The sequence below is a fragment of the Salmo salar genome, chromosome 11, assembly GCF_965601325.2.
Source record: "Salmo salar chromosome 11, fSalSal1, whole genome shotgun sequence".
NCBI lineage: Eukaryota > Metazoa > Chordata > Actinopteri > Salmoniformes > Salmonidae > Salmo > Salmo salar.
Window position 1 is genome coordinate 104,096,667 of NC_138301.1, and position 20,389 is coordinate 104,117,055.

Sequence of the window (20,389 nt, forward strand, 5' to 3'; positions counted from 1 at the left end):
TACTGCAGCTCGTTATCTCACGCATCCCATTGAGTCTCGGCAGATTCTTCAGTCTACACACAGAATCTGCCCAGGGGAGATTAGTCGCCACCTGAGTAAGTGATCGTGACATTACACCTCTTCCTTGGCCATTCTCCCTGTGTCTGTGTTTTCCAGGAGTGGAAGGTCCCCCACCACAGCTAGTTCTGCTATTAGTGCTTGAGAAATATGTTTTCTCTAACCTGATCTAGGATCAGATGTCTCTACTGCTAACCTTAACCATTAGGGTATTATCTATCCAGTGGCAATTTTAGCATGGAAATCTCTTTCTTTTCAGCTCCATGGAGTGAATCCTTACCACCTGGCTATCAGCGGAGCCTTGTCTGGCACCGAAACAGTTAATTCAGCCTTGTTTACTGCCTTTTTATAAAAACATAGCTGAAATGGCTGACCATATCTCCCTGGCATATTACATAATTTATGCAGCAGAATATGAGACATTTTTGGACTGTTGTGCGTGGCAGTACTTCGTTGGCGAATTTTGTCAGAGAAAGATTTACAATTCCAAGTTGGATGATCATTCAAAATGTATTTTTCCAGTCTGACTTCCCAGTTGCAATGCTTGCAGTTAGCCACTGTCACCGATTCCTTCCAAACAACTCATTGTTGAATTTACGATTTCCAACTTGTGTAATGTTTATAGCTGATGAGCACCGATACGTTTTATCTTAATTATTTCTCTTCACAAGGATTTAAAAGGATTTAGTAGATTGTCTACTTGATTTATGATGATGACTGCTAGCTAAGATTTTGAAAGTAAGATGTTGACATCAGTCCAATCAAAGCTACTGTAGATATAATGTGATTTGATGTCATTTTATCTGTGACCTTCAGCCTTCTTGGAAGGGGACTTCTAATCTAAGTCTATGGCAGGACCCAAAGGGCTCACATTCTCGATGTCTACCCTTTCTAAAGGCTGGTGACGTAGTGTCCCCATGAGTGACAGAACACTGAGCCAATCACAGTGCAATTCCGGTGAAATGCTCCTATTTTCTGCTGGCCTGCCCCACCACCACAGAAAGCACTGAGCTAGGCTGAAACACCTGCATTTTGGAGTAAAAAGCTGCCATTCTTGCCCTGAATGATGTGTCGCCACTGTATCTATCTGATCCTGGAACAGTGGTTTGAAGCAACTCTGAGTGTAGCTGTGATATTTATACAATAGCACCACCTTCTGGCAGGGATCAAATATACATCACCAGGATACCGACTTTTATTACTGTTCTCTCTCACCAGCCCTCTCACCGTGGATCAATGCATCTATCCGGCCCAGACCAGCACCAATCACCACCCCACTACCCCCCTTCCAAACAAGGCTTCTGGAAACAATCATATGGCAGACCTGGTCCTCGCACCCATGCTGACAGGAGAAGCTTGTCTGTAGAGTTACAAGTAAGTCAGTTAATAGCTAATGAACTTCAAGAAAGCAATGCTTTATTAAAGACTTTAAACCATCCTCTCTCTCTCGTTATTTCAGGAATCCACCAAGTCAGGATTATGGAGTCTCAAATACAGAACGCATCATTCTACCCATTCTCCAGTTTCCCAGGCCCTCTTCAATGATCAAGACCCCCCTCCTTCCTCCTATCCCCGCCACCCTTCTCCAGCCCAGCCCAGTGGCAACAGAAGACCCCCTCACCATGGATCCAGAGTGGAGGTGGATGGCCAGTCCCAGCACCCCTCCTCACCAGCAGACCGCACCGGCGTGCCTTACAGCCAGCACCTCCACCACCAGCATCCCACATCACCCCCCTCAGTACCTCAGCACAGCCCCCCAGCTCCACGCTCCCACAGACTGCAAAGGGATCAGACCCCCTCCCAGCCCTCTGCTACAGAGCCTCTCCACCGCAACAGCAACCACAGAGATGGATGCTGCACCACCCTGAGCTCCTCCAGCCCCTCTGGCCTCTCCAGCTCCACCACTCCTAGTAAGGCCAGTGGGAAGAAAGATCCTCCTCCCAATCAGAGGAGCCCTGACATTGGCACTGACACACCCCACAAACGGGGACCAAGGACACCCTCGCCCAGTCCCACACCTCCCCCTCTCTCTGCCTCCCCCACATGGCTAGGCTCAGGCGCTCAGAGGTCAGAGATGAAGCCTAGCAGGGCCTCAGAGCCTCAGACCCCACCCAGCTCTCCTACTGTCAACAACAACAGACCTACTGGCAACAGGCCAGAGCTACAGCCTCACAGACACAAACAGACAGAGAGGAAACATAAGGAAAGGAGAGCAGAAAGAGGTGAGGAGGGAAAGAGGGAACAGAAGAGGAAGATGGAGAGGAAGATGGAGGAGCGGACAAGGAGAAAGGAAAAAGAAGAGAAAAGTGGGGATGGGGTGAAGAATAAAACACATAAAGGAGAAGAGGGGAGGGACAAAGTGGAAAGGAAAAAGAAAGAGGAAGAGAGGAAGACAGAGAAAAGCGAGAAGAGTCTTAGGGATAAAAAGATGGAAAAAGTAGAGAGGGGATCCTCAAAGTCCCTACGTAAATCATCCCTCCCTCCGTCAGTATGGCCTTCCTCCCCTAAGTCTGGATCTAAGGTTCCAGGGAAGCCAGGGAAGCCAGGCCAACCCTCCCAGACACATGGCAAACACATACACAGGGAGAAAGCCCAAGAAAGAGGTGGAAAGTCCCATGAGCACAGCTCTCCAAATAGCTCAGAGACAATCCCACTTGTTGGCCCGCCTGCAGCCCGTCCCAGCCAACCCACACCCTCCCCACATCCATCCAAACACAAAAAGTCAGAGAGGGGAGGGACCCTGAACAAGTCAAACCCAACTCAACCCAAATTCCCAGTCAAGGACTCACCACTGCCAGCCTGTCCTCCACTCACCACCACTCACACTACCACCACCAACAACAACATCAGCACCAACACGACCAATAAGACCCGTAATAACAGTCCTCAGCCCACCAGCCCTCCAACATATTCTAAATGCAGCCCAGGGAGGAAGGCTGATTTGACCCCCTCCACACTCTCATCCAAAACCCCAGCAGCTCCCCCTATGGCTGGGTCAGGGGGATCCATCCAGAGCCAGACAGAGACATGGGGTGTTAGTCCAGAAGGCGGGGTCCTGCGGGCCCCAGATCTCCAACCTGCGGCAGGGGTGGGCAGTGTGGAGGAGATGGGAGACAACCCCCCTGCCAGCCCCCCTGTTCTCAGCTGGCAAGGCTCCCCAGCATCAGCCCTGAGTGAGGAAGAGGAAGAGGAGGGAGGAGTGATGAGGAGACCTGTCCTGCAGCCCAGCCCAACCCATGGCCCGCCCCTCTCACCCCCCCATGGGAACTCAGAGGGGCTCAATGAGAAGGCCGAGGGTGTCGGTGAGGGGAGGGGTGCTGATGACCTTCGCCATAGTGACCTGGCCAAGCTCTATGGCTTGCCTGATACTCCCAATGGAGTGGAGGAAGAGGAGGAGGAGGAGGAAGAGGAGGACAGTGGTGGGGACACCTCATCCAGCTCTCTGCCTCCCCGTCGGCCACACCTTCACCAGACAGGAGTGGCTGATGTCTTCAAGTCTTTGGCCTCGTTCCTGGGGGGCCAGAGGTACACATATCGCGGCGGTCCGTTTGGGCGTCCTCCCCCTAGCTCCATGGGAGGAGTGAAGTACTCTTCATCCCTCGCCATGGATCCGGAAACCAATTGTCAGGACCAGCAGAACCCCTCCCCCACATCCAACTTCACCACGCCCCCAAGACTCACTAGCCAATCACCCACTCACACTACCTCAGATCCGCCTTCCAAACCCCGCCCTCTTATAAACCTTGACCAACCACAGCTCTCCGTGGGGGAGCGCACAAAACAGAAGCACGCGAGATTGGAGGAGATTCTGAATGAGAGAAAGAAGGAGAAGACTAAGGGTGTAGACAGTGGGGAGACGGCCGGGTCTCTGAGCGCTGAGTTTAGACTAACCACCACACACCGGCTGCCTGCCACCACCAAGGAGGAGCGGGGACAGAGGGAGGCACGCAGGCAGACAGACAGAAAGAGGGAGCCAAGCGGTGCGGATGGAAACGGAGATGGGGAAGGGAAGAGGAAGAGAAGAAAACAAGATAACAGCATCAGCAGTCATCAGAGGAGTGGAGGAAATGAAAAGAAGAACGTGGAAGAAAAGTGTGACAGAAAATCAGCCTCTATAACGCTGTCCTCATCTACACCTTACCCCAGTCGCCCAGCCAAGCAACACAAAGACACTAAGAAGAGCCGTCCCATTCAGGGGAACCTTGGCCTCCAGAGCAAAGACAAGACGCACACAGGAAACACTGAGCAGGGGGCACAATCAACAGAGATGAAGGATGAGAGGCGCAGTGAGCCTCAAACCAAGACGTCCACACCAGGCAGCAACCCAGACACATTGGCAACAGCATCCACTACCAGCTTCATCAACACCTCCTCCCCTTCCCCCACCCTGGCCCCTCCTGCTGCCCCAGTGAGGAGGACCCCCTGTCCCCTGGCTGCTGCTGATTTCCTCAAGCTGAAGGCTCTGTCCATGGGCTCTCCAAAGGAACTGAAGATCCGTCTGATCAAGGTGGAGAGTGGAAACCAAGAGACGTTCATCGCCTCCGAGGTCGAGGAGCACAGGATCCCACTAGGAGAGGTCAGCATCAGACACACAGCCAGCGAGGTCGTCAGGTCCTGCAAGTGAGTACACTGTACATGTGATGTGATGTACAGTACCAGTCAAATGTTTGGACACACCTACTCATTCAAGGGTTTCTTTACTTTTTACTATTTTCTACATTGTAGAATCATAGTGAAGACATCAAAAATATGAAATAACACATATGGAATCGTAGTAACCAAAAAAGTGTTAAAAAAATCAAAATATATGTTACATTTTAGATTCTTCAAAGTAGCCACCTTTTGCCTTGATGACAGCTTTGCACACTCTTGGCATTCTCCCAACGAGCTTCACGAGGAATGATTTTCCAACAGTCTTGAAGGAGTTCCCACAGATGCTAAGCACTTGTTGGCTGCTTTTCCTTCACTCTTCCGTCCAACTCATCCCAAACCATCTCAATAGGGTTGAGGCCGGGTGATTGTGGAGACCAGGTCATCTGATGCAGCACCATCACTCTCCTTCTTGGTCAAATAGCCCTTACACAGCCTGGAGGTGTGTTTTGGGTTATTGTCCTGCTGAAAAACAAATGATAGTCCCACTAAGTGCAAACCAGACGGGATGGCGTATCGCTGCAGAATGCTGTGGTAGCCATGCTGGTGAAGTACGCCTTGAATTCTAAATAAATCACTGACAGTGTCACCAGCAAAGCACCATCACACCACCACCTCCATGCCTCACGGTGGGAACCACACATGCGGAGATCATCCATTCACCTACTCTGCGTCTCACAAAACCCGGAGGTTGGAACCAAAAATCTCTAATTTGACTCATCAGACCAAAGGACACATTTCCACCGGTCTAATGTTTATTGTTAGTGTTGCTTGGGCCAGGCAAGTCTCTTCTTATTATTGGTGTCCTTTAGTAGTGGTTTCTTTGCAGCAATTCGACCATGAAGGTCTGATTCACGCAGTCTCCTCTGAATAGTTGATGTTGCGATGTGTCTGTTACTTGAACTCTGTGAATCATTTATTTGGGCTGCAATCTGAGGTGCAGTTAACTGTAATGAACTTATCCTCTGCAGCAGAGGTAACTCTGGGTCTTCCTTTCCTGCTGCAGTCCTCATGAGAGCCAGTTTCATCATAGCGCTTGATGGTTTTTGCGACTGCACTTGAAGAAACTTCCAAAGCTCTTGAAATGTTCTGTATTGACTGACCTTCATGTCTTAAAGTAATGATGGACTGTCATTTCTCTTTGCTTATTTGAGCTGTCCTTGCCATAATAGGACTTGGTCTTTTACCAAGTAGGGCTGTCTTCTGAATACTAACCCTACCTTGTCACAACGCAACAGATTGGCTCAAATGCATTAAGAAGGAAAGAAATTCCGCAAATTAACTTTTAACAAGGCACACCTGTTAATTGACATGCATTCCAGGTGACTACCTCATGAAGCTTGTTGAGAGAATGCCAACAGTGTGCAAAGTTGTCATCAAGGCAAAGGGTGGCTACTTTGAAGAATCTAAAATCTAAAATATATTTTTATTTGTTTAACACTTTTTTGGTTACTACATGATTCCATATTTGTTATTTCATAGTTTTGATGTCTTCAGTATTATTCTAAAATGTAGAAAATAGTAAAAAGTAAAGAAAAACCCTTGAATGATTAGGTGTGTCCAAACTTTTGACTGGTACTGTATATTTACTACCAAGACATTTCATTGGAGGAAGAGAGGTTGTGGCACAAAACAATGAAAAGTGTATTAAATTAAATCTTATTGAATTCTCCCACTTCATCTGTCTCTTTCTCTGTCTGTTTAGGGGGGCGAAGGTGAACGGGAAGTTTCGTGAGTCCTATCTGCTCCCTGCTTTCTCTGTCAAGCCTGTTCTTAGCACCAACACACCCATCCCAAGAGAGAAGCTCAACCCCCCCACACCAAGCATCTATGTGAGTCCACACTCTAGGGGCGCTGCACTGCGGCTGACCCTATGCACCAACCTGTCTGTGTGGGTGTCTTGTGGGGGGGGGGGGGGGGGTAAAGCAAAAAAAACATGCAGCTCTGTGTCTTATGACAATACACCATAAAGTAATCTTCTTCTTCTTTTTCCCCCCTCTTTTCTTCTTCATTCTCATATCCATTACTCATGTATCAGTTCTGTATTTGTGCAATGCCTAGTTGATGTTTTCCTGTGTTGTCCTGTGTGTCTGTGTCCAGTTGGAGAGTAAGAGAGATGCCTTCTCCCCAGTCCTCCTCCAATTCTGTACCGACCCCAAGAACCCTGTCACTGTCATCAGAGGCCTGGCTGGATCACTACGACTCAGTGAGTTTGCACATTTCAATTTTTCTCAGGGCTAAAAGTTAAAACGGCAACATAATGTATAATCTACTCACTATACCTTTGTCTCTCTTTCCTCTCCCTCTCTGTCAGACCTGGGTCTGTTCTCCACTAAGTCTCTGGTGGAGGCCAATGCAGAGCATGCTGTGGAGGTGAGGACCCAGGTACAGCAGCCTGCTGATGAGAACTGGGACGCCACTGGTTCAGCTCAGACCTGGCCCTGCGAGAGCAGCCGCTCACACACCACCATCGCCAAGTACGCCGCGTACCAGGCCTCCAGCTTCCAGGAGAGCCTCCAGGTTGTTGATGAACACACACACACACACACAAATATCACACACAGAAACACATAATGCTTACATACACCCCCCCCCCCCCCCCGCCCCCACTTCCTTTCTTTGCCAAGCTAAGTTCATGTGCCTAAATGTATCTACAGGAAGAGAAGGACAGTGAGGATGAGGATGAGGAAGAACAAGAAGAGAAGAAGACGTCTTCTGAGCCATCAACCAACCCTGCATCTGGCACCAGCAAAGCCAGCCCTACTGTGGTTACTAGCAAAGCAACTCCTACCAAAGTTGGCCCTACCCCTATTGCTAACACACTCAGGTCACCTCATAGTATCCACAGCATACTGTGCAGTCAACTCCTTATGAAATCAAATACAATACTTTTAATCAAAACAATGTTCTGCCGTTATTAAAGACACTTCCTCTTTCCTATAGGCCGGAGGCGAAATCAACTGGGAAGATTATCAAATTCGGCACCAACATCGACATCTCTGATCCTAAGAGGTGAGATTAGCTTTACATGTGGTTGATTGTTTTAGACAGGGCTAAGGACACCCTTAGAGAGGAAGTAGAGTGTGTTTGACATGTGTTACCAGGTGGAAGCCCCAGCTGCAGGAGCTGCTGAAGCTACCAGCCTTCATGCGTGTGGAGTACAATGGAAACATGCTGAGCCACGTGGGACACACCATCCTGGGCATGAACACCGTCCAGCTCTACATGAAGGTCCCCGGCAGCCGTACACCTGGTCAGTGTCTTAGTTCTATTGGTGTGTGTTTATATGCATATTACATGCCTCTGTCCATTGGCTTAAATATCTCTGTATGTCTGTTTTCAGGTCACCAGGAGAATAATAACTTCTGCTCTGTGAACATTAACATTGGGCCGGGAGATTGTGAGTGGTTTGCAGTCCATGAACACTACTGGGAGCACATCAACAATTTCTGTGAGAAGTGAGTCATGGTTCTGTTTTTGTGTGAGGGTCTGTCTTCAAATTAGTTAAGCATTTTGAGCTGTTCTGCTCATTGAAAGGCATAACAACAGTGACTCAAAGGGGATTTGAACCAGAAACCACCACTTTGTTACCATCTCTCCTCCCTCCTTCAGGTATGGAGTAGACTACCTGACTGGGTCTTGGTGGCCTGTTCTGGAGGACCTGTACCGCTCCAACATCCCAGTGTACCGCTTCATCCAGAGACCAGGGGACCTGGTGTGGATCAACGCAGGGTCCGTCCACTGGGTCCAGGCTGTGGGCTGGTGCAACAACATCGCCTGGAACGTGGGACCTCTCAACTGTGAGTTACTAGCAGTGTCCAGCAGGACATAGATAGGAAATGGGAGCTGGGTCATACACAGTGCAGCTACTGTATCTACACTATCCTTTACCTCAGTCAAATTCATATCAAAATCCTTTTGTGTGCTTTTCTACTGTACAGTATGTGTGTGTCGTCTTTGCCCTTGCAGCATACCAGTATCAACTGGCTCTGGAGCGCTTTGAGTGGAATGAGGTCAAGAAGGTCAAGTCCATCGTTCCGATGATCCATGTCACCTGGAATGTAGCCCGCACTATCAAGATCACCGACCAAGAAACCTACAAGATGGTCAAGTGTGTGTGTGTGTGTGTGTGTGTGTGTGTGTGTGTGTGTGTGTGTGTGTGTGTGTGTGTGTGTGTGTGTAAGTGTCCCTCGTCATCTATCTAGTATGAATGTTTGTTTCTTGCTACACCTTATCTCTCTCTCTCTCTCTCTCTCTCTCTCTCTCTCTCTCTCTCTCTCTCTCTCTCTCTCTTTCTCTCAGACATTGTCTCCTACAGTCCATTAAGCACATTCAGATTCTGAGAGACCAGCTGGTTGCTGCAGGGAAGAAGATCTCTTATCAGAGCCGTGTGAAGGACGAACCAGCCTACTACTGCAATGAGTGTGACGTAAGTCCCTCCCAACAACCTGTGGATGTATGCCTGTAGCAGACCTGCTATGAACTACCATGACCCAAGCATCTTACCAACAGAGTGTGGATGTATGCTTGTATCAGACCTGCTATGAACTACCATGACCCGAGCATCTTACCAACAGAGTGTGGATGTATGCTTGTATCAGACCTGCTATGAACTACCATGACCCGAGCATCTTACCAACAGAGTGTGGATATATGCTTGTATCAGACCTGCTATGAACTACCATGACCCGAGCATCTTACCAACAGAGTGTGGATGTATGCTTGTATCAGACCTGCTATGAACTACCATGACCCGAGAATCTTACCAACAGAGTGTGGATGTATGCTTGTTTCAGACCTGCTATGAACTACCATGACCCGAGCATCTTACCAACAGAGTGTGGATGTATGCTTGTATCAGACCTGCTATGAACTACCATGACCCGAGCATCTTACCAACAGAGTGTGGATGTATGCCTTTGGTTATTTCTGCAGTGAGTGATTGTGTTGTGTCTGTGTGCAGGTGGAGGTGTTTGACCTGCTGTTTGTAACTAGTGAGTCTGGCAGCAGGAAGACCTACATGGTGCACTGTGAGGACTGTGCCCGGACTGTGTCCAAGAGCCCCTCGCTGGCAGGAGTAGTGGTGCTGGAGCAGTACTGCATGGAGGAGCTGATGAGAACCTATGACAGCATCTGTGTGGTGAGACATACACACACACACAATTGCTGTGAAGTTATGTCCATCATATTTATCCCCCTTTCTGTCTGTCTTTTTCTTCCTCTTTCTCTCTCCAGACTCCATCACCCTGCTCCAAGTGAGGCATCCTTCCTGTTGTCTGGCAGCCATAACCAAAGCTCCTACTTAGTGGCAGCACAGACGTTGTCTTCAAGGAATACTACTACTGCTAACACTTGGTGAACAGCCAACCATGTTTACTCAGTATTGTTTACATCACAATAAGATATCGGCCATCAGCCATCAGCCAATTGAATTCCAGCTCACTGTTGTCTTCCCCTCCTACCAGCTGCTGATTGGACTTGAGTCTTGAGATAGAATGACTAGACTGGTACTACTAATTGTTAAAACATGTCAGACAACTACAGAAAATGTGAACATTGTTAGCACTGGAAATCAGGTCTTATTTAAAACGGACACTGCTGTGATTCAAAAGCGTCAAGTAGCCGGTATATGGTGCATTAATTCAGGTACTTTTATGCAAATCCAATGGAACTTTTTTACACCAATCTAGTTATTCTATGTCCATGAATTTACCGTGTTGCTATGGTAACAGCAGGGGAATTGCTTCACAAGCAAAGTAGCTGATAGTCTCATTGAAATCCCATTGTTTTGGTTTGGTTTTCTATTCAGGTGAACTCTGACATTTGTCATTCCTGTCTGTATACTCTTTGGGGTGCTATTTCCATTGTATTTATTTTGACCTAGATATTTCAAAAGTTTTACCAGCCTAAAAGTACACCACATTGGCCTTGTGAACTGTATTTAGATTAAAGGAAATTAGAAAATCAAACATGCAGGCACAACTTTCTAAAGCATTAGGAATATTCATTTAAGAAATTGTAAAAATTTCTCTGAAATACGGGTTAACTAAAACTAGAGGACTAATCTGGTTTCACTCTTTGTTGGAAATCTGGTGTGTTTTAATGTGATTTTAGTTTTTGCATAATAATCCTAAATAACGTTTGGTAGAGAGAGATGTGATTGCTACAATTCGCCCTAAAGAAGATCCCCTTCTTTTACCGTTTTCTTTTTCTAATGGGATCATTCTCCCGGTTTTATACCTCTTTTTTGGTTGCTATCTCCTTTTCTGGATTACAGAGAAAACGAAGAATTGTAAATTGTGACTTTATTTATACTTGTATATGTTTGTTTTCTTAAATGTATTTATTGCATATTGATGGTGCTTCTCTGGGGACACCAGATATTTTTAAGGTTTCCTATTGTGGGTGGACGGGGAAGAGCAAACAGGGGGAGGTTGGATTTTCATGGTGCTCAACCCCCTCTTGCCTCGTCACCTCCTCATTAACTGTGTATAAATGATCTATGAATATAAGTCAATGAATATAACTTCAACCGACAGGTTGGTGCTTAGAACCGCGTCATTACAATTACCAGTAAACGAATAGAATGATGTCTTTGTACTGTATCTAACTGATAAACACAATACCTTTTTCAACTTTTTTGCATTGTACGAAATTCATAAAATTGTGAAGCATTTGTGATTGGCAGTAGTTGTAGTTTTAGTCCCATTTAAAAGAGACTGATGTGTTGTGAGGTTTGGGTTCCTTCAGTGTTCTGTCCTCATGAGTATAATTTCAAGGTTGTAATCTTGCTCCTCATCCACTGACTTTATTTTAAGCTGTGCTGTTTTAAAACAAAAGAAAAATATCTTACATAGACCAGACCTGTCTTAAACACTCTGTGATTTTTCTGTGACATTATTGTGAGTATTATTGATACAATAAAATAAAATGTTTTGAGAAATGTTTATTGTCATTGAATTTGTGTCGCGGTCTTGATGAGAGGCCTGGATAGTTTTTGAGTATTGTGTCTGAGCTGATTATAACTTATCTTAGAGAAACATTTCAATAGAGGGAGATTTATTTAATCCCTAGAATCTACCCACTCTTCATTCCCTGCTGATGTTAATGCCTAGCCACCCATCATTTCTTCTGTCATATCATTCTTCTCTTCCTGCACTTTGCCTGCTTTAATACAGTACATCAACCAGAATGTCCTTCATTACACACAGAATGTTAGTGTTTGGATTACTGGTGACTTTAGAGTAACCTGAAAGGGTTTACTCCCAGTTACTAAGGAAGAGAATGTTACTAACATACTGGTAATGATTTATCTCTCCCCCTCTAATCCTGCTGTGTTTTGCCAAATGTCCATTTTTTTCTTTGTTGAGGGCATGGGAATAAAACACCTCTAGTTTAAAGAGGATGCAGGGACACCTCATCCTAGACAAACGGATAGAGCAGTGAATATCCTGCTTCCAAGGATAGGAAGACTGGCCTTCCTCCTCTAACAACCCTCTAAACCACAGGTGTCAAACTCATTCCACGGAGGGCCGGGTGTCTGCAGGTTTTCATTCCTCTGTTGCACTTGACTGATGAATTAAGGTCACAACTCCCCACACCTGGTCGTCTTAATTGAAAGGAAAAGCCAAAAACCTGCAGACACTAGGCCCATCATGGAATGAGTTTGACACCCCTGCTCTAGTTCCTCGTACACATACAGTGGGAGAAAAAAGAATTTGATCCCCTGCTGATTTTGTACGTTTGCCCACTGACAAAGAAATGATCAGTCTATCATTTTAATAGTAGGTTTATTTGAACAGTGAGAGAGAATAACAACAAAAAAATCCAGAAAAACACGTCAAAAATGTTATAAATTGATTTGCATTTTAATGAGGGAAATAAGTATTTGACCCCCTCTCAATCAGAAAGATTTCTGGCTCCCAGGTGTCTTTTATACAGGTAACGAGCTGAGATTAGGAGCACACTCTTAAAGGGAGTGCTCCTAACCGCAGCTTGTTACCTGTATAAAAGACACCTGTTGTCACGTCCTGACCCTTGTAAGAGGTCATTTGCCATAGTAGAGTGGTCAGAGCGTGACAGGTGGGTTGTTTTGGGTTTTCTGTTTATATGTGGGGTTTCTCTAGATTTCTATTTCTATGTTTTGTTTTTTATGTTTTGGCCAGGTATGGTTTCCAATCAGAGGGAGGTGTCTTTCGTTGTCTCTGATTGGAAGCCATACTTAGGCAGCCTGTTTTTCCTTTGGGTTTTGTGGGTAGTTGTTTTCTGTTTTGTTCCTTGTAACCTGACGGAACTGTTGACGGTCATTTTTGTTGTTTTGATTTAGTGTTTCATTAAAGTAAAATATGAGCACTTGACACGCCGCGCCTTGGTCCCCTTTGTACGACCCTCGTTACACCTGTCCACAAAAACAATCGATCAATCAGATTCCAAACTCTCCACCATGGCCAAGATCAAAGAGCTCTCCAAGGATGTCAGGGACAAGATTGTAGACCTACACAAGGCTGGAATGGGTTGCAAAACCATTGCCAAGCAGCTTGGTGAGAAGGTGACAACAGTTGGTGCGATTATTCGCAAATGGAAGAAACACAAAGAACTGTCAATCTCCCTCGGCCTGGGGCTCCATGCAAGATCTCACCTAGTGGAGTTGCAATGATCATGAGAACGGTGAGGAATCAGCTCAGAACTACACGGGAGGATCTTGTCAATGATCTCAAGGCAGCTGGGACCATAGTCACCAAGAAAACAATTGGTAACACACTACGCCGTGAAGGACTGAAATCCTGCAGCGCCCGCAAGGTCCCCCTGCTCAAGAAAGCACATATACATGCCCGTCTGAAGTTTGCCAATGAACATCTGAATGATTCAGAGGACAACTGGGTGAAAGTGTTGTGGTCAGATGAGACCAAAATGGAGCTCTTTGGCATCAACTCAACTCGCCGTGTTTGGAGGAGGAGGAATGCTGCCTATGACCCCAAGAGCACCATCCCCACCGTCAAACATGGAGGTGGAAACATTATGCTTTGGGGGTGTTTTTCTGCTAAGGGGACAGGACAACTTCACCGCATCAAAGGGACGATGGACGGGGCCATGTACCATCAAATCTTGGGTGAGAACCTCCTTCCCTCAGCCAGGGCATTGAAAATGGGTCGTGGATGGGTATTCCAGCATGACAATGACCCAAAACACACGGCCAAGGCAACAAAGGAGTGGCTCAAGAAGAAGCACATTAAGATCCTGGAGTGGCCTAGCCAGTCTCCAGACCTTAATTCCATAGAAAATCTGTGGAGAGAGCTGAAGGTTCGAGTTGCCAAAAGTCAGCCTCGAAACCTTAATGACTTGGAGAAGATCTGCAAAGAGGAGTGGGACAAAATCCCTCCTGAGATGTGTGCAAACCTGGTGGCCAACTAAAAGAAACGTCTGACCTCTGTGATTGCCAACAAGGGTTTTGCCACCAAGAACTAAGTCATGTTTTGCAGAGGGGTCAAATACTTATTTCCCTCAATAAAATGCAAATAATTTTCTAACATTTTTGACATGCGTTTTTCTGGATTTTTTGTTGTTGTTATTCTGTCTCTCACTGTTCAAATAAACCTACCATTAAAATGATAGACTGATCATTTTTTTGTCAGTGGGCAAACGTACAAAATCAGCAGGGGATCAAATACTTTTTTCCCTCACTGTACAGTAGGGTCCAAAATTATTAACTCCCTTGATAAAGATGAGCAGAAATGACAGTGTAAAATAAATAACTTAAATACTAAGCTATATTGTATGCTCACAAATATTTGGATATGTGATTATTTTATACTCAAGTCAACCAAGTCAACAAACAGATTACCGAACATTTCGAATCCCACCGCACCTTCTCCGCTATGCAATCTGGTTTCAGAGCTGGTCATGGGTGCACCTCAGCCATGTTCAAGGTCCTAAACGATATCGTAATCGCCATCAATAAGAAACAATACTGTGCTGCCGTATTCATTGACCTGGCCAAGGCTTTCAACTCTGTCAATCACCACATCCTCATCGACAGACTCAATAGCCTTGGTTTCTCAAATAATTGCCTTGCCTGTTTCACCAACTACTTCTCTGATAGAGTTCAATGTGTCAAATCGGATGGCCTGTTGTCCGGGCCTCTGGTAGTCTCTATGGGGGTGCCACAGGGTTCAATTCTTGGGCCAACTCTTTTCTCTGTATACATCAATGATGTCGCTCTTGCTGCTGGTGAGTCTCTGATCCACCTCTACGCAGACGACACCATTCTGTATACTTCTTGCCCTTCTTTGGACACTGTGTTAACAACCCTCCAGACGAGCTTCAATGCCATACAACTCTCCTTCCGTGGCCTCCAACTGCTCTTAAATACAAGTAAAAATAAATGCATGCTCTTCAACCGATCGCTGCCCGCACCTGCCCGCACGTCCAGCATCACTACTCTGGACGGTTCTGACTTAGAATATGTGGACAACTACAAATACCTAGGTGTCTGGTTAGACTGTAAGCTCTCCTTCCAGACTCACATCAAACATCTCTCCAATCCAAAGTTAAATCTAGATTTGGCTTCCTATTTCGCAAAACAAAGCATCCTTCACTCATGCTGCCAAACATACCCTCGTAAAACTGACCATCTTACCGATCCTCGACTTCGGCGATGTCATTTACAAAATTACAAAAGTCTAACACTCATTTTTATATTACATAGAATATGAATTTCCTATGATAAACTCCTGTGAGATCAATATTGTACAAAATGTTCAATCAAACTGAAATGAGCTTGTTTATCTATAATGGCAGGATTAAATTGGAGTTGATGCTTTAAGTCAATGTTTTCTACTGGTTTTGCTCTTTTCAGTGTACCGACACATGTACGTATTTTTTTACAATCAAAGAGCTATTATCTCAGCTAAAATCAGACACATTTACACACATTGGCTTAAACAGTAAAATCATAGATTCGATTCTGGGGTATAATGGGGTATAAACAGTGCCATCCGTTTTGTCACCAAAGCCCCATATACTACCCACCACTGCGACCTGTACGCTCTCATTGGCTGGCCCTCGCTTCATACTCGTCGCCAAACCCACTGGCCCCAGGTCATCTACAAGACCCTGCTAGGTAAAGTCCCCCCTTATCTCAGCTCACTGCTCACCATAGCAGCACCCACCTGTAGCACGTGCTCCAGCAGGTATATCTCTCTGGTCACACCCAAAGCCAATTCCTCCTTTGGCCGTCTCTCCTTCCTGTTCTCTGCTGCCAATGACTGGAACGAACTACAAAAATCTCTGAAACTGGAAACACTTATCTCCCTCACTAGCTTTAAGCACCAGCTGTCAGAGCAGCTAACAGATCACTGCACCTGTACATTGCCCATCTATAATTTAACCCAAACAACTACCCCTTCCCCTACTGTATTTATTTATTTATTTATTTTGCTCCTTTGCACCCCATTATTTATATTTCTACTTTGCACTTTCTTCCACTACAAATCTACCATTCCAGTTTTTTACTTGCTATATTGTGTTTACTTTGCCACCATGGCCTTTTTTGCCTTTACCTCCCTTATCTCACCTCATTTGCTGACATTGTATATAGACTTATTTTTCTACTGTATTATTGACTGTATGTTTGTTTTACTCCATGTGTAACTCTGTGTTGTTGTATGTGTCGAACTGCTTTGCTTTATCTTGGCCAGGTCGCAATTGTAAATGAGAACTTGTTCTCAACTTACCTACCTGGTTAAATAAAGGTGAAATAAATAAAATAAAATAAATAAATACTCAGAGAAAGAGATTTTGTTTAAGAAGTAATCCAATTTTTTTCGAAATAATATTGGGGTAAAAATGATTGACACCACTGTTTTCAATACCTTTCAATACCTCACCTTGCGTGGATAACAGTACTGAGCCTTTTGGAGAACACATTGGGATGGATCTTAGACCATTCCTCCATACAGAGTCTTTCCAGGTCCTTGATATCCTTTGTCTGTGCTTATGGACCATCCTCTTAAAATCAAACCACGTGTTTTTAATGGGTTTCAAGTCCAGAGACTGAGATTCCCATTGTAACATTTAGATTTTGTGACCATTTAAACATTTCTTTGTGGATTTTCATGTGTGCATTGTGGTTATTGTCTTGCTGGAAGATCCACTTCAGGCCAAATTTCAGCGTCCTGTGAGAAGCTTGGTAGAGTTCATGATGCCGTTGACCTTAACAAGAACCCCAGGATGAGAGGAACCAGAATCTCCCATAACATTAAAGATCCATCACCACTTACAGTAGTTGGGTTCTTCTCTGTTTATGCATTCTCATTTCAATGCCAAACCCACCACTGGTGTGAGCTGTATTTTCACGTCATCTGACCAACACACCGTTTCAAATCTAAGTGCCATTGCATTTTAGCAAACTCCAGGCACTTAGATTTGTTGGATGACATGAAAATGATGCTCTTTGGCCACGAAATCAGAATAAAGGAGCAGACAATAACCACAGATCTACTGTAAAATATGGTGGTGGATCTTTGATGTTATGGGGCTATTTGCTTTCACTGGTCCTGGGGCCCGTGTCTGTTATTTCTTATAGCATACAATATAGCTCAGTATTTAAATTATTTATGTTATAAAGTAATTTCATCCCACTGTTTGTCTCTCTCTCTCTCTCTCTGACACACACACACACACACACACACACACACACACACACACACACACACACACACACACACACACACACACACACACACACACACACACACACACACACACACACACAGACACACACACACACACACGGACACACAAGGACACACACTGACACACACACACTCCTCAAGGAGGGCTGCAGCACTGCGGTAATAGCAGCTGCACATCGAACAGAGGGAAAACATATATCTCCATTATTCTCTGAATCCTCTCAGGATTTCCCCCTACATTCCTGGTCTGGCTGGTCTTCCACACTCCTAAAGGCTTTTTTAATCACCCCTCTTTCTACTTCTTCTCAAGTCCCTCCTTCATCCAATCACTCCCTCTATCTCCAGAGAGAACGTCCTATCTGCCCTCTGAAGAAATAAGTAAATAAACACACTTGCCCTGACTGCGATAAAAAAAACAAGAGGAAAACACCAAAGAAAATACACATTTTCCCCCTTTGAACTAAACCCCCACTGGTCTCTTATCAGTCTGGCGATCCTCTCCTTCTCCCACAACATCACTTTGTTCCTCCCCATCCACATTTCCATTTTGTTTTCTAACCCTGGTGTTCTGTTTTTCATCAAGAGGGCCAGTCCCCTTTCCTTCTTGACCTTTAAAACAACCATGTCTTATATGACCCAGCCAATGCCCCTACTTTCTACACAGCTCTCTGTTAATTTGTTCAGTTCTGTTGTGTCTTGGGGTCTGTATGCTGTAGCACTATGGGAATGTGTGTGTCTTATCTTTGTGCAGTCAGTGTGTTCACTCCCCATCATCTAGATCTCACACATTATCAGATATGAATGTACAGATCTATCTTATGTAAGAAGCTAGCCCAGAAAAAATGTATGCATGTTCTGAACATGTACAGCAAGTATAAAATACACGTTCTGTATCGGTTTATCTTGCAATGGAGGGACAGTACAAAACCATTTGACAGTTTATTAGACATGGATGTCCATAATGGCAGCCCCCCGCACCACTCTGATTCAGAGGGGTTGGGTTAAATGCGGAATACATATTTCAGTTGAATGCATTCAGTTGTACAACTGACTAGGTATCCCCTTTTCTCTTTCCATCTTATTACCATCTCACTATATTACAAATACATTCTTTGAAATGCTTACATTAGTAGTAGCTAGTGGTTGTAGTAACTGCAGCAGAAGGTTGTGGTTAGTGGTTGTAGTAACTGCAGCAGGAGGTAGTGGTTGTAGTAACTGCAGCAGAAGGTAGTAGCTAGTGGTTGTAGTAACTGCAGCAGAAGGTAGTAGCTAGTGGTTGTAGTAACTGCTGCAGAAGGTAGTAGCTAGTGGTTGTAGTAACTGCAGCAGGAGGTAGTGGTTGTAGTGACTGCAGCAGAAGGTAGTGGTTAGTGGTTGTAATGACTGCAGCAGAAGGTTGTGGTTAGCGGTTGTAGTAACTGCAGCAGAAGGTAGTGGCTAGTGGTTGTAGTGACTACAGCAGGAGGTAGTGGTTGTAGTAACTGCAGCAGAAGGTAGTGGTTAGTGGTTGTAGTGACTGCGGCAGAATGTAGTGGTTAGCGGTTGCAGTAACTGCAGCAGAAGGTAGTGGTGAGTGGTTGTAGTGACTACAGCAGAAGGTAGTGGTTGTAGTGACTACAGCAGAAGGTTGTGGTTATTGGTTGTAGTGACTACAACAAAGGGTAGTGGTTAGTGGTTGTAGTGACTGCAGCAGAAGGTAGTGGTGAGTGGTTGTAGTGACTACAGCAGAAGGTAGTGGTGAGTGGTTGTAGTGACTGCAGCAGAAGGTAGTGGTTAGTGGTTGTAGTAACTGCAGCAGAAGGTATTGGTTAGTGGTTGTAGTAACTGCAGCAGGAGGTAGTGGTTGTAGTGACTGCAGCAGAAGGTATTGGTTAGTGGTTGTAGTAACTGCAGCAGAAGGTAGTGGTGAGTGGTTGTAGTAACTGTAACAGGAGGTAGTGGTTGTAGTAACTGCAGCAGAAGGTAGTGGTTAGTGGTTGTAGTGACTGCAGCAGAAGGTATTGGTTAGTGGTTGTAGTGACTGCAGCAGAAGGTGTTGGTTAGTGGTTGTAGTGACTGCAGCAGAAGGTAGTGGTGAGTGGTTGTAGTGACTGCAGCAGAAGGTAGTGGTTGTAGTGACTGCAGCAGAAGGTAGTAGCTAGTGGTTGTAGTGACTGCAGCAGAAGGTAGTGGTTGTAGTAACTGCAGCAGAAGGTAGTGGTTGTAGTGACTGCAGCAGAAGGTAGTGGTTAGTGGTTGTAGTAATTGCAGCAGAAGGTAGTGGTTGTAGTGACTGCAGCAGAAGGTAGTGGTTAGTGGTTGTAGTAATTGCAGCAGGAGGTAGTAGTTGTAGTAACTGCAGCAGGAGGTAGTGGTTATAGTAACTGCAGCAGGAGGTAGTGGTTGTAGTAACTGCAGCAGAAGGTATTGGTTAGTGGTTGTAGTAACTGCAGCAGAAGGTATTGGTTAGTGGTTGTAGTAACTGCAGCAGAAGGTTGTGGTTATTGGTTGTAGTAACTGCAGCAGGAGGTAGTGGTTGTAGTAACTGCAGCAGAAGGTAGTGGTTAGTGGTTGTAGTAACTGCAGCAGGAGGTAGTGGTTGTAGTAACTGCAGCAGAAGGTAGTGGTTGTAGTAACTGCAGCAGAAGGTAGTGGTTAGTGGTTGTAGTAACTGCAGCAGGAGGTAGTGGTTGTAGTGACTGCAGCAGATGGTAGTTGCTAGTGGTTGTAGTGACTGCAGCAGAAGGTATTAGTTAGTGGTTGTAGTAACTGCAGCAGGAGGTAGTGGTTGTAGTAACTGCAGCAGAAGGTATTGGTTAGTGGTTGTAGTGACTGCAGCAGAAGGTATTGGTTAGTGGTTGTAGTGACTGCAGCAGAAGGTAGTGGTTAGTGGTTGTAGTAACTGCAGCAGAAGGTAGTGGTTGTAGTAACTGCAGCAGAAGGTAGTAGTTAGTAGTTCTAGTGACTGCAGCAGAAGGTTGTGGTTAGCGGTTGTAGTAACTGCAGCAGGA

The 20,389-nt window shown here is 45.4% G+C and overlaps 1 protein-coding gene across 4 annotated transcripts in view; it reads left to right on the plus strand.

Annotated features, from left to right (window-relative positions):
- Positions 1–11,654, plus strand: part of LOC106563383 (uncharacterized) — a 44,931-nt gene extending 33,277 nt beyond the window's left edge. For all 4 annotated transcript variants that reach the window (XM_082958207.1, XM_014128890.3, XM_082958208.1 and 1 more), the window contains 14 exons: positions 1,276–1,431; positions 1,517–4,677; positions 6,413–6,539; positions 6,808–6,913; positions 7,022–7,227; positions 7,365–7,534; positions 7,651–7,719; positions 7,812–7,960; positions 8,051–8,165; positions 8,320–8,507; positions 8,677–8,818; positions 9,010–9,136; positions 9,671–9,847; positions 9,943–11,654. In XM_082958207.1, the coding sequence (XP_082814333.1) occupies positions 1,276–1,431; positions 1,517–4,677; positions 6,413–6,539; positions 6,808–6,913; positions 7,022–7,227; positions 7,365–7,534; positions 7,651–7,719; positions 7,812–7,960; positions 8,051–8,165; positions 8,320–8,507; positions 8,677–8,818; positions 9,010–9,136; positions 9,671–9,847; positions 9,943–9,966 (4,917 nt within the window). In that variant the 3' untranslated portion in view covers positions 9,967–11,654. The remainder of the gene's footprint in view (positions 1–1,275; positions 1,432–1,516; positions 4,678–6,412; positions 6,540–6,807; positions 6,914–7,021; positions 7,228–7,364; positions 7,535–7,650; positions 7,720–7,811; positions 7,961–8,050; positions 8,166–8,319; positions 8,508–8,676; positions 8,819–9,009; positions 9,137–9,670; positions 9,848–9,942) is intronic.
- Positions 11,655–20,389: the final 8,735 nt, after the last annotated feature.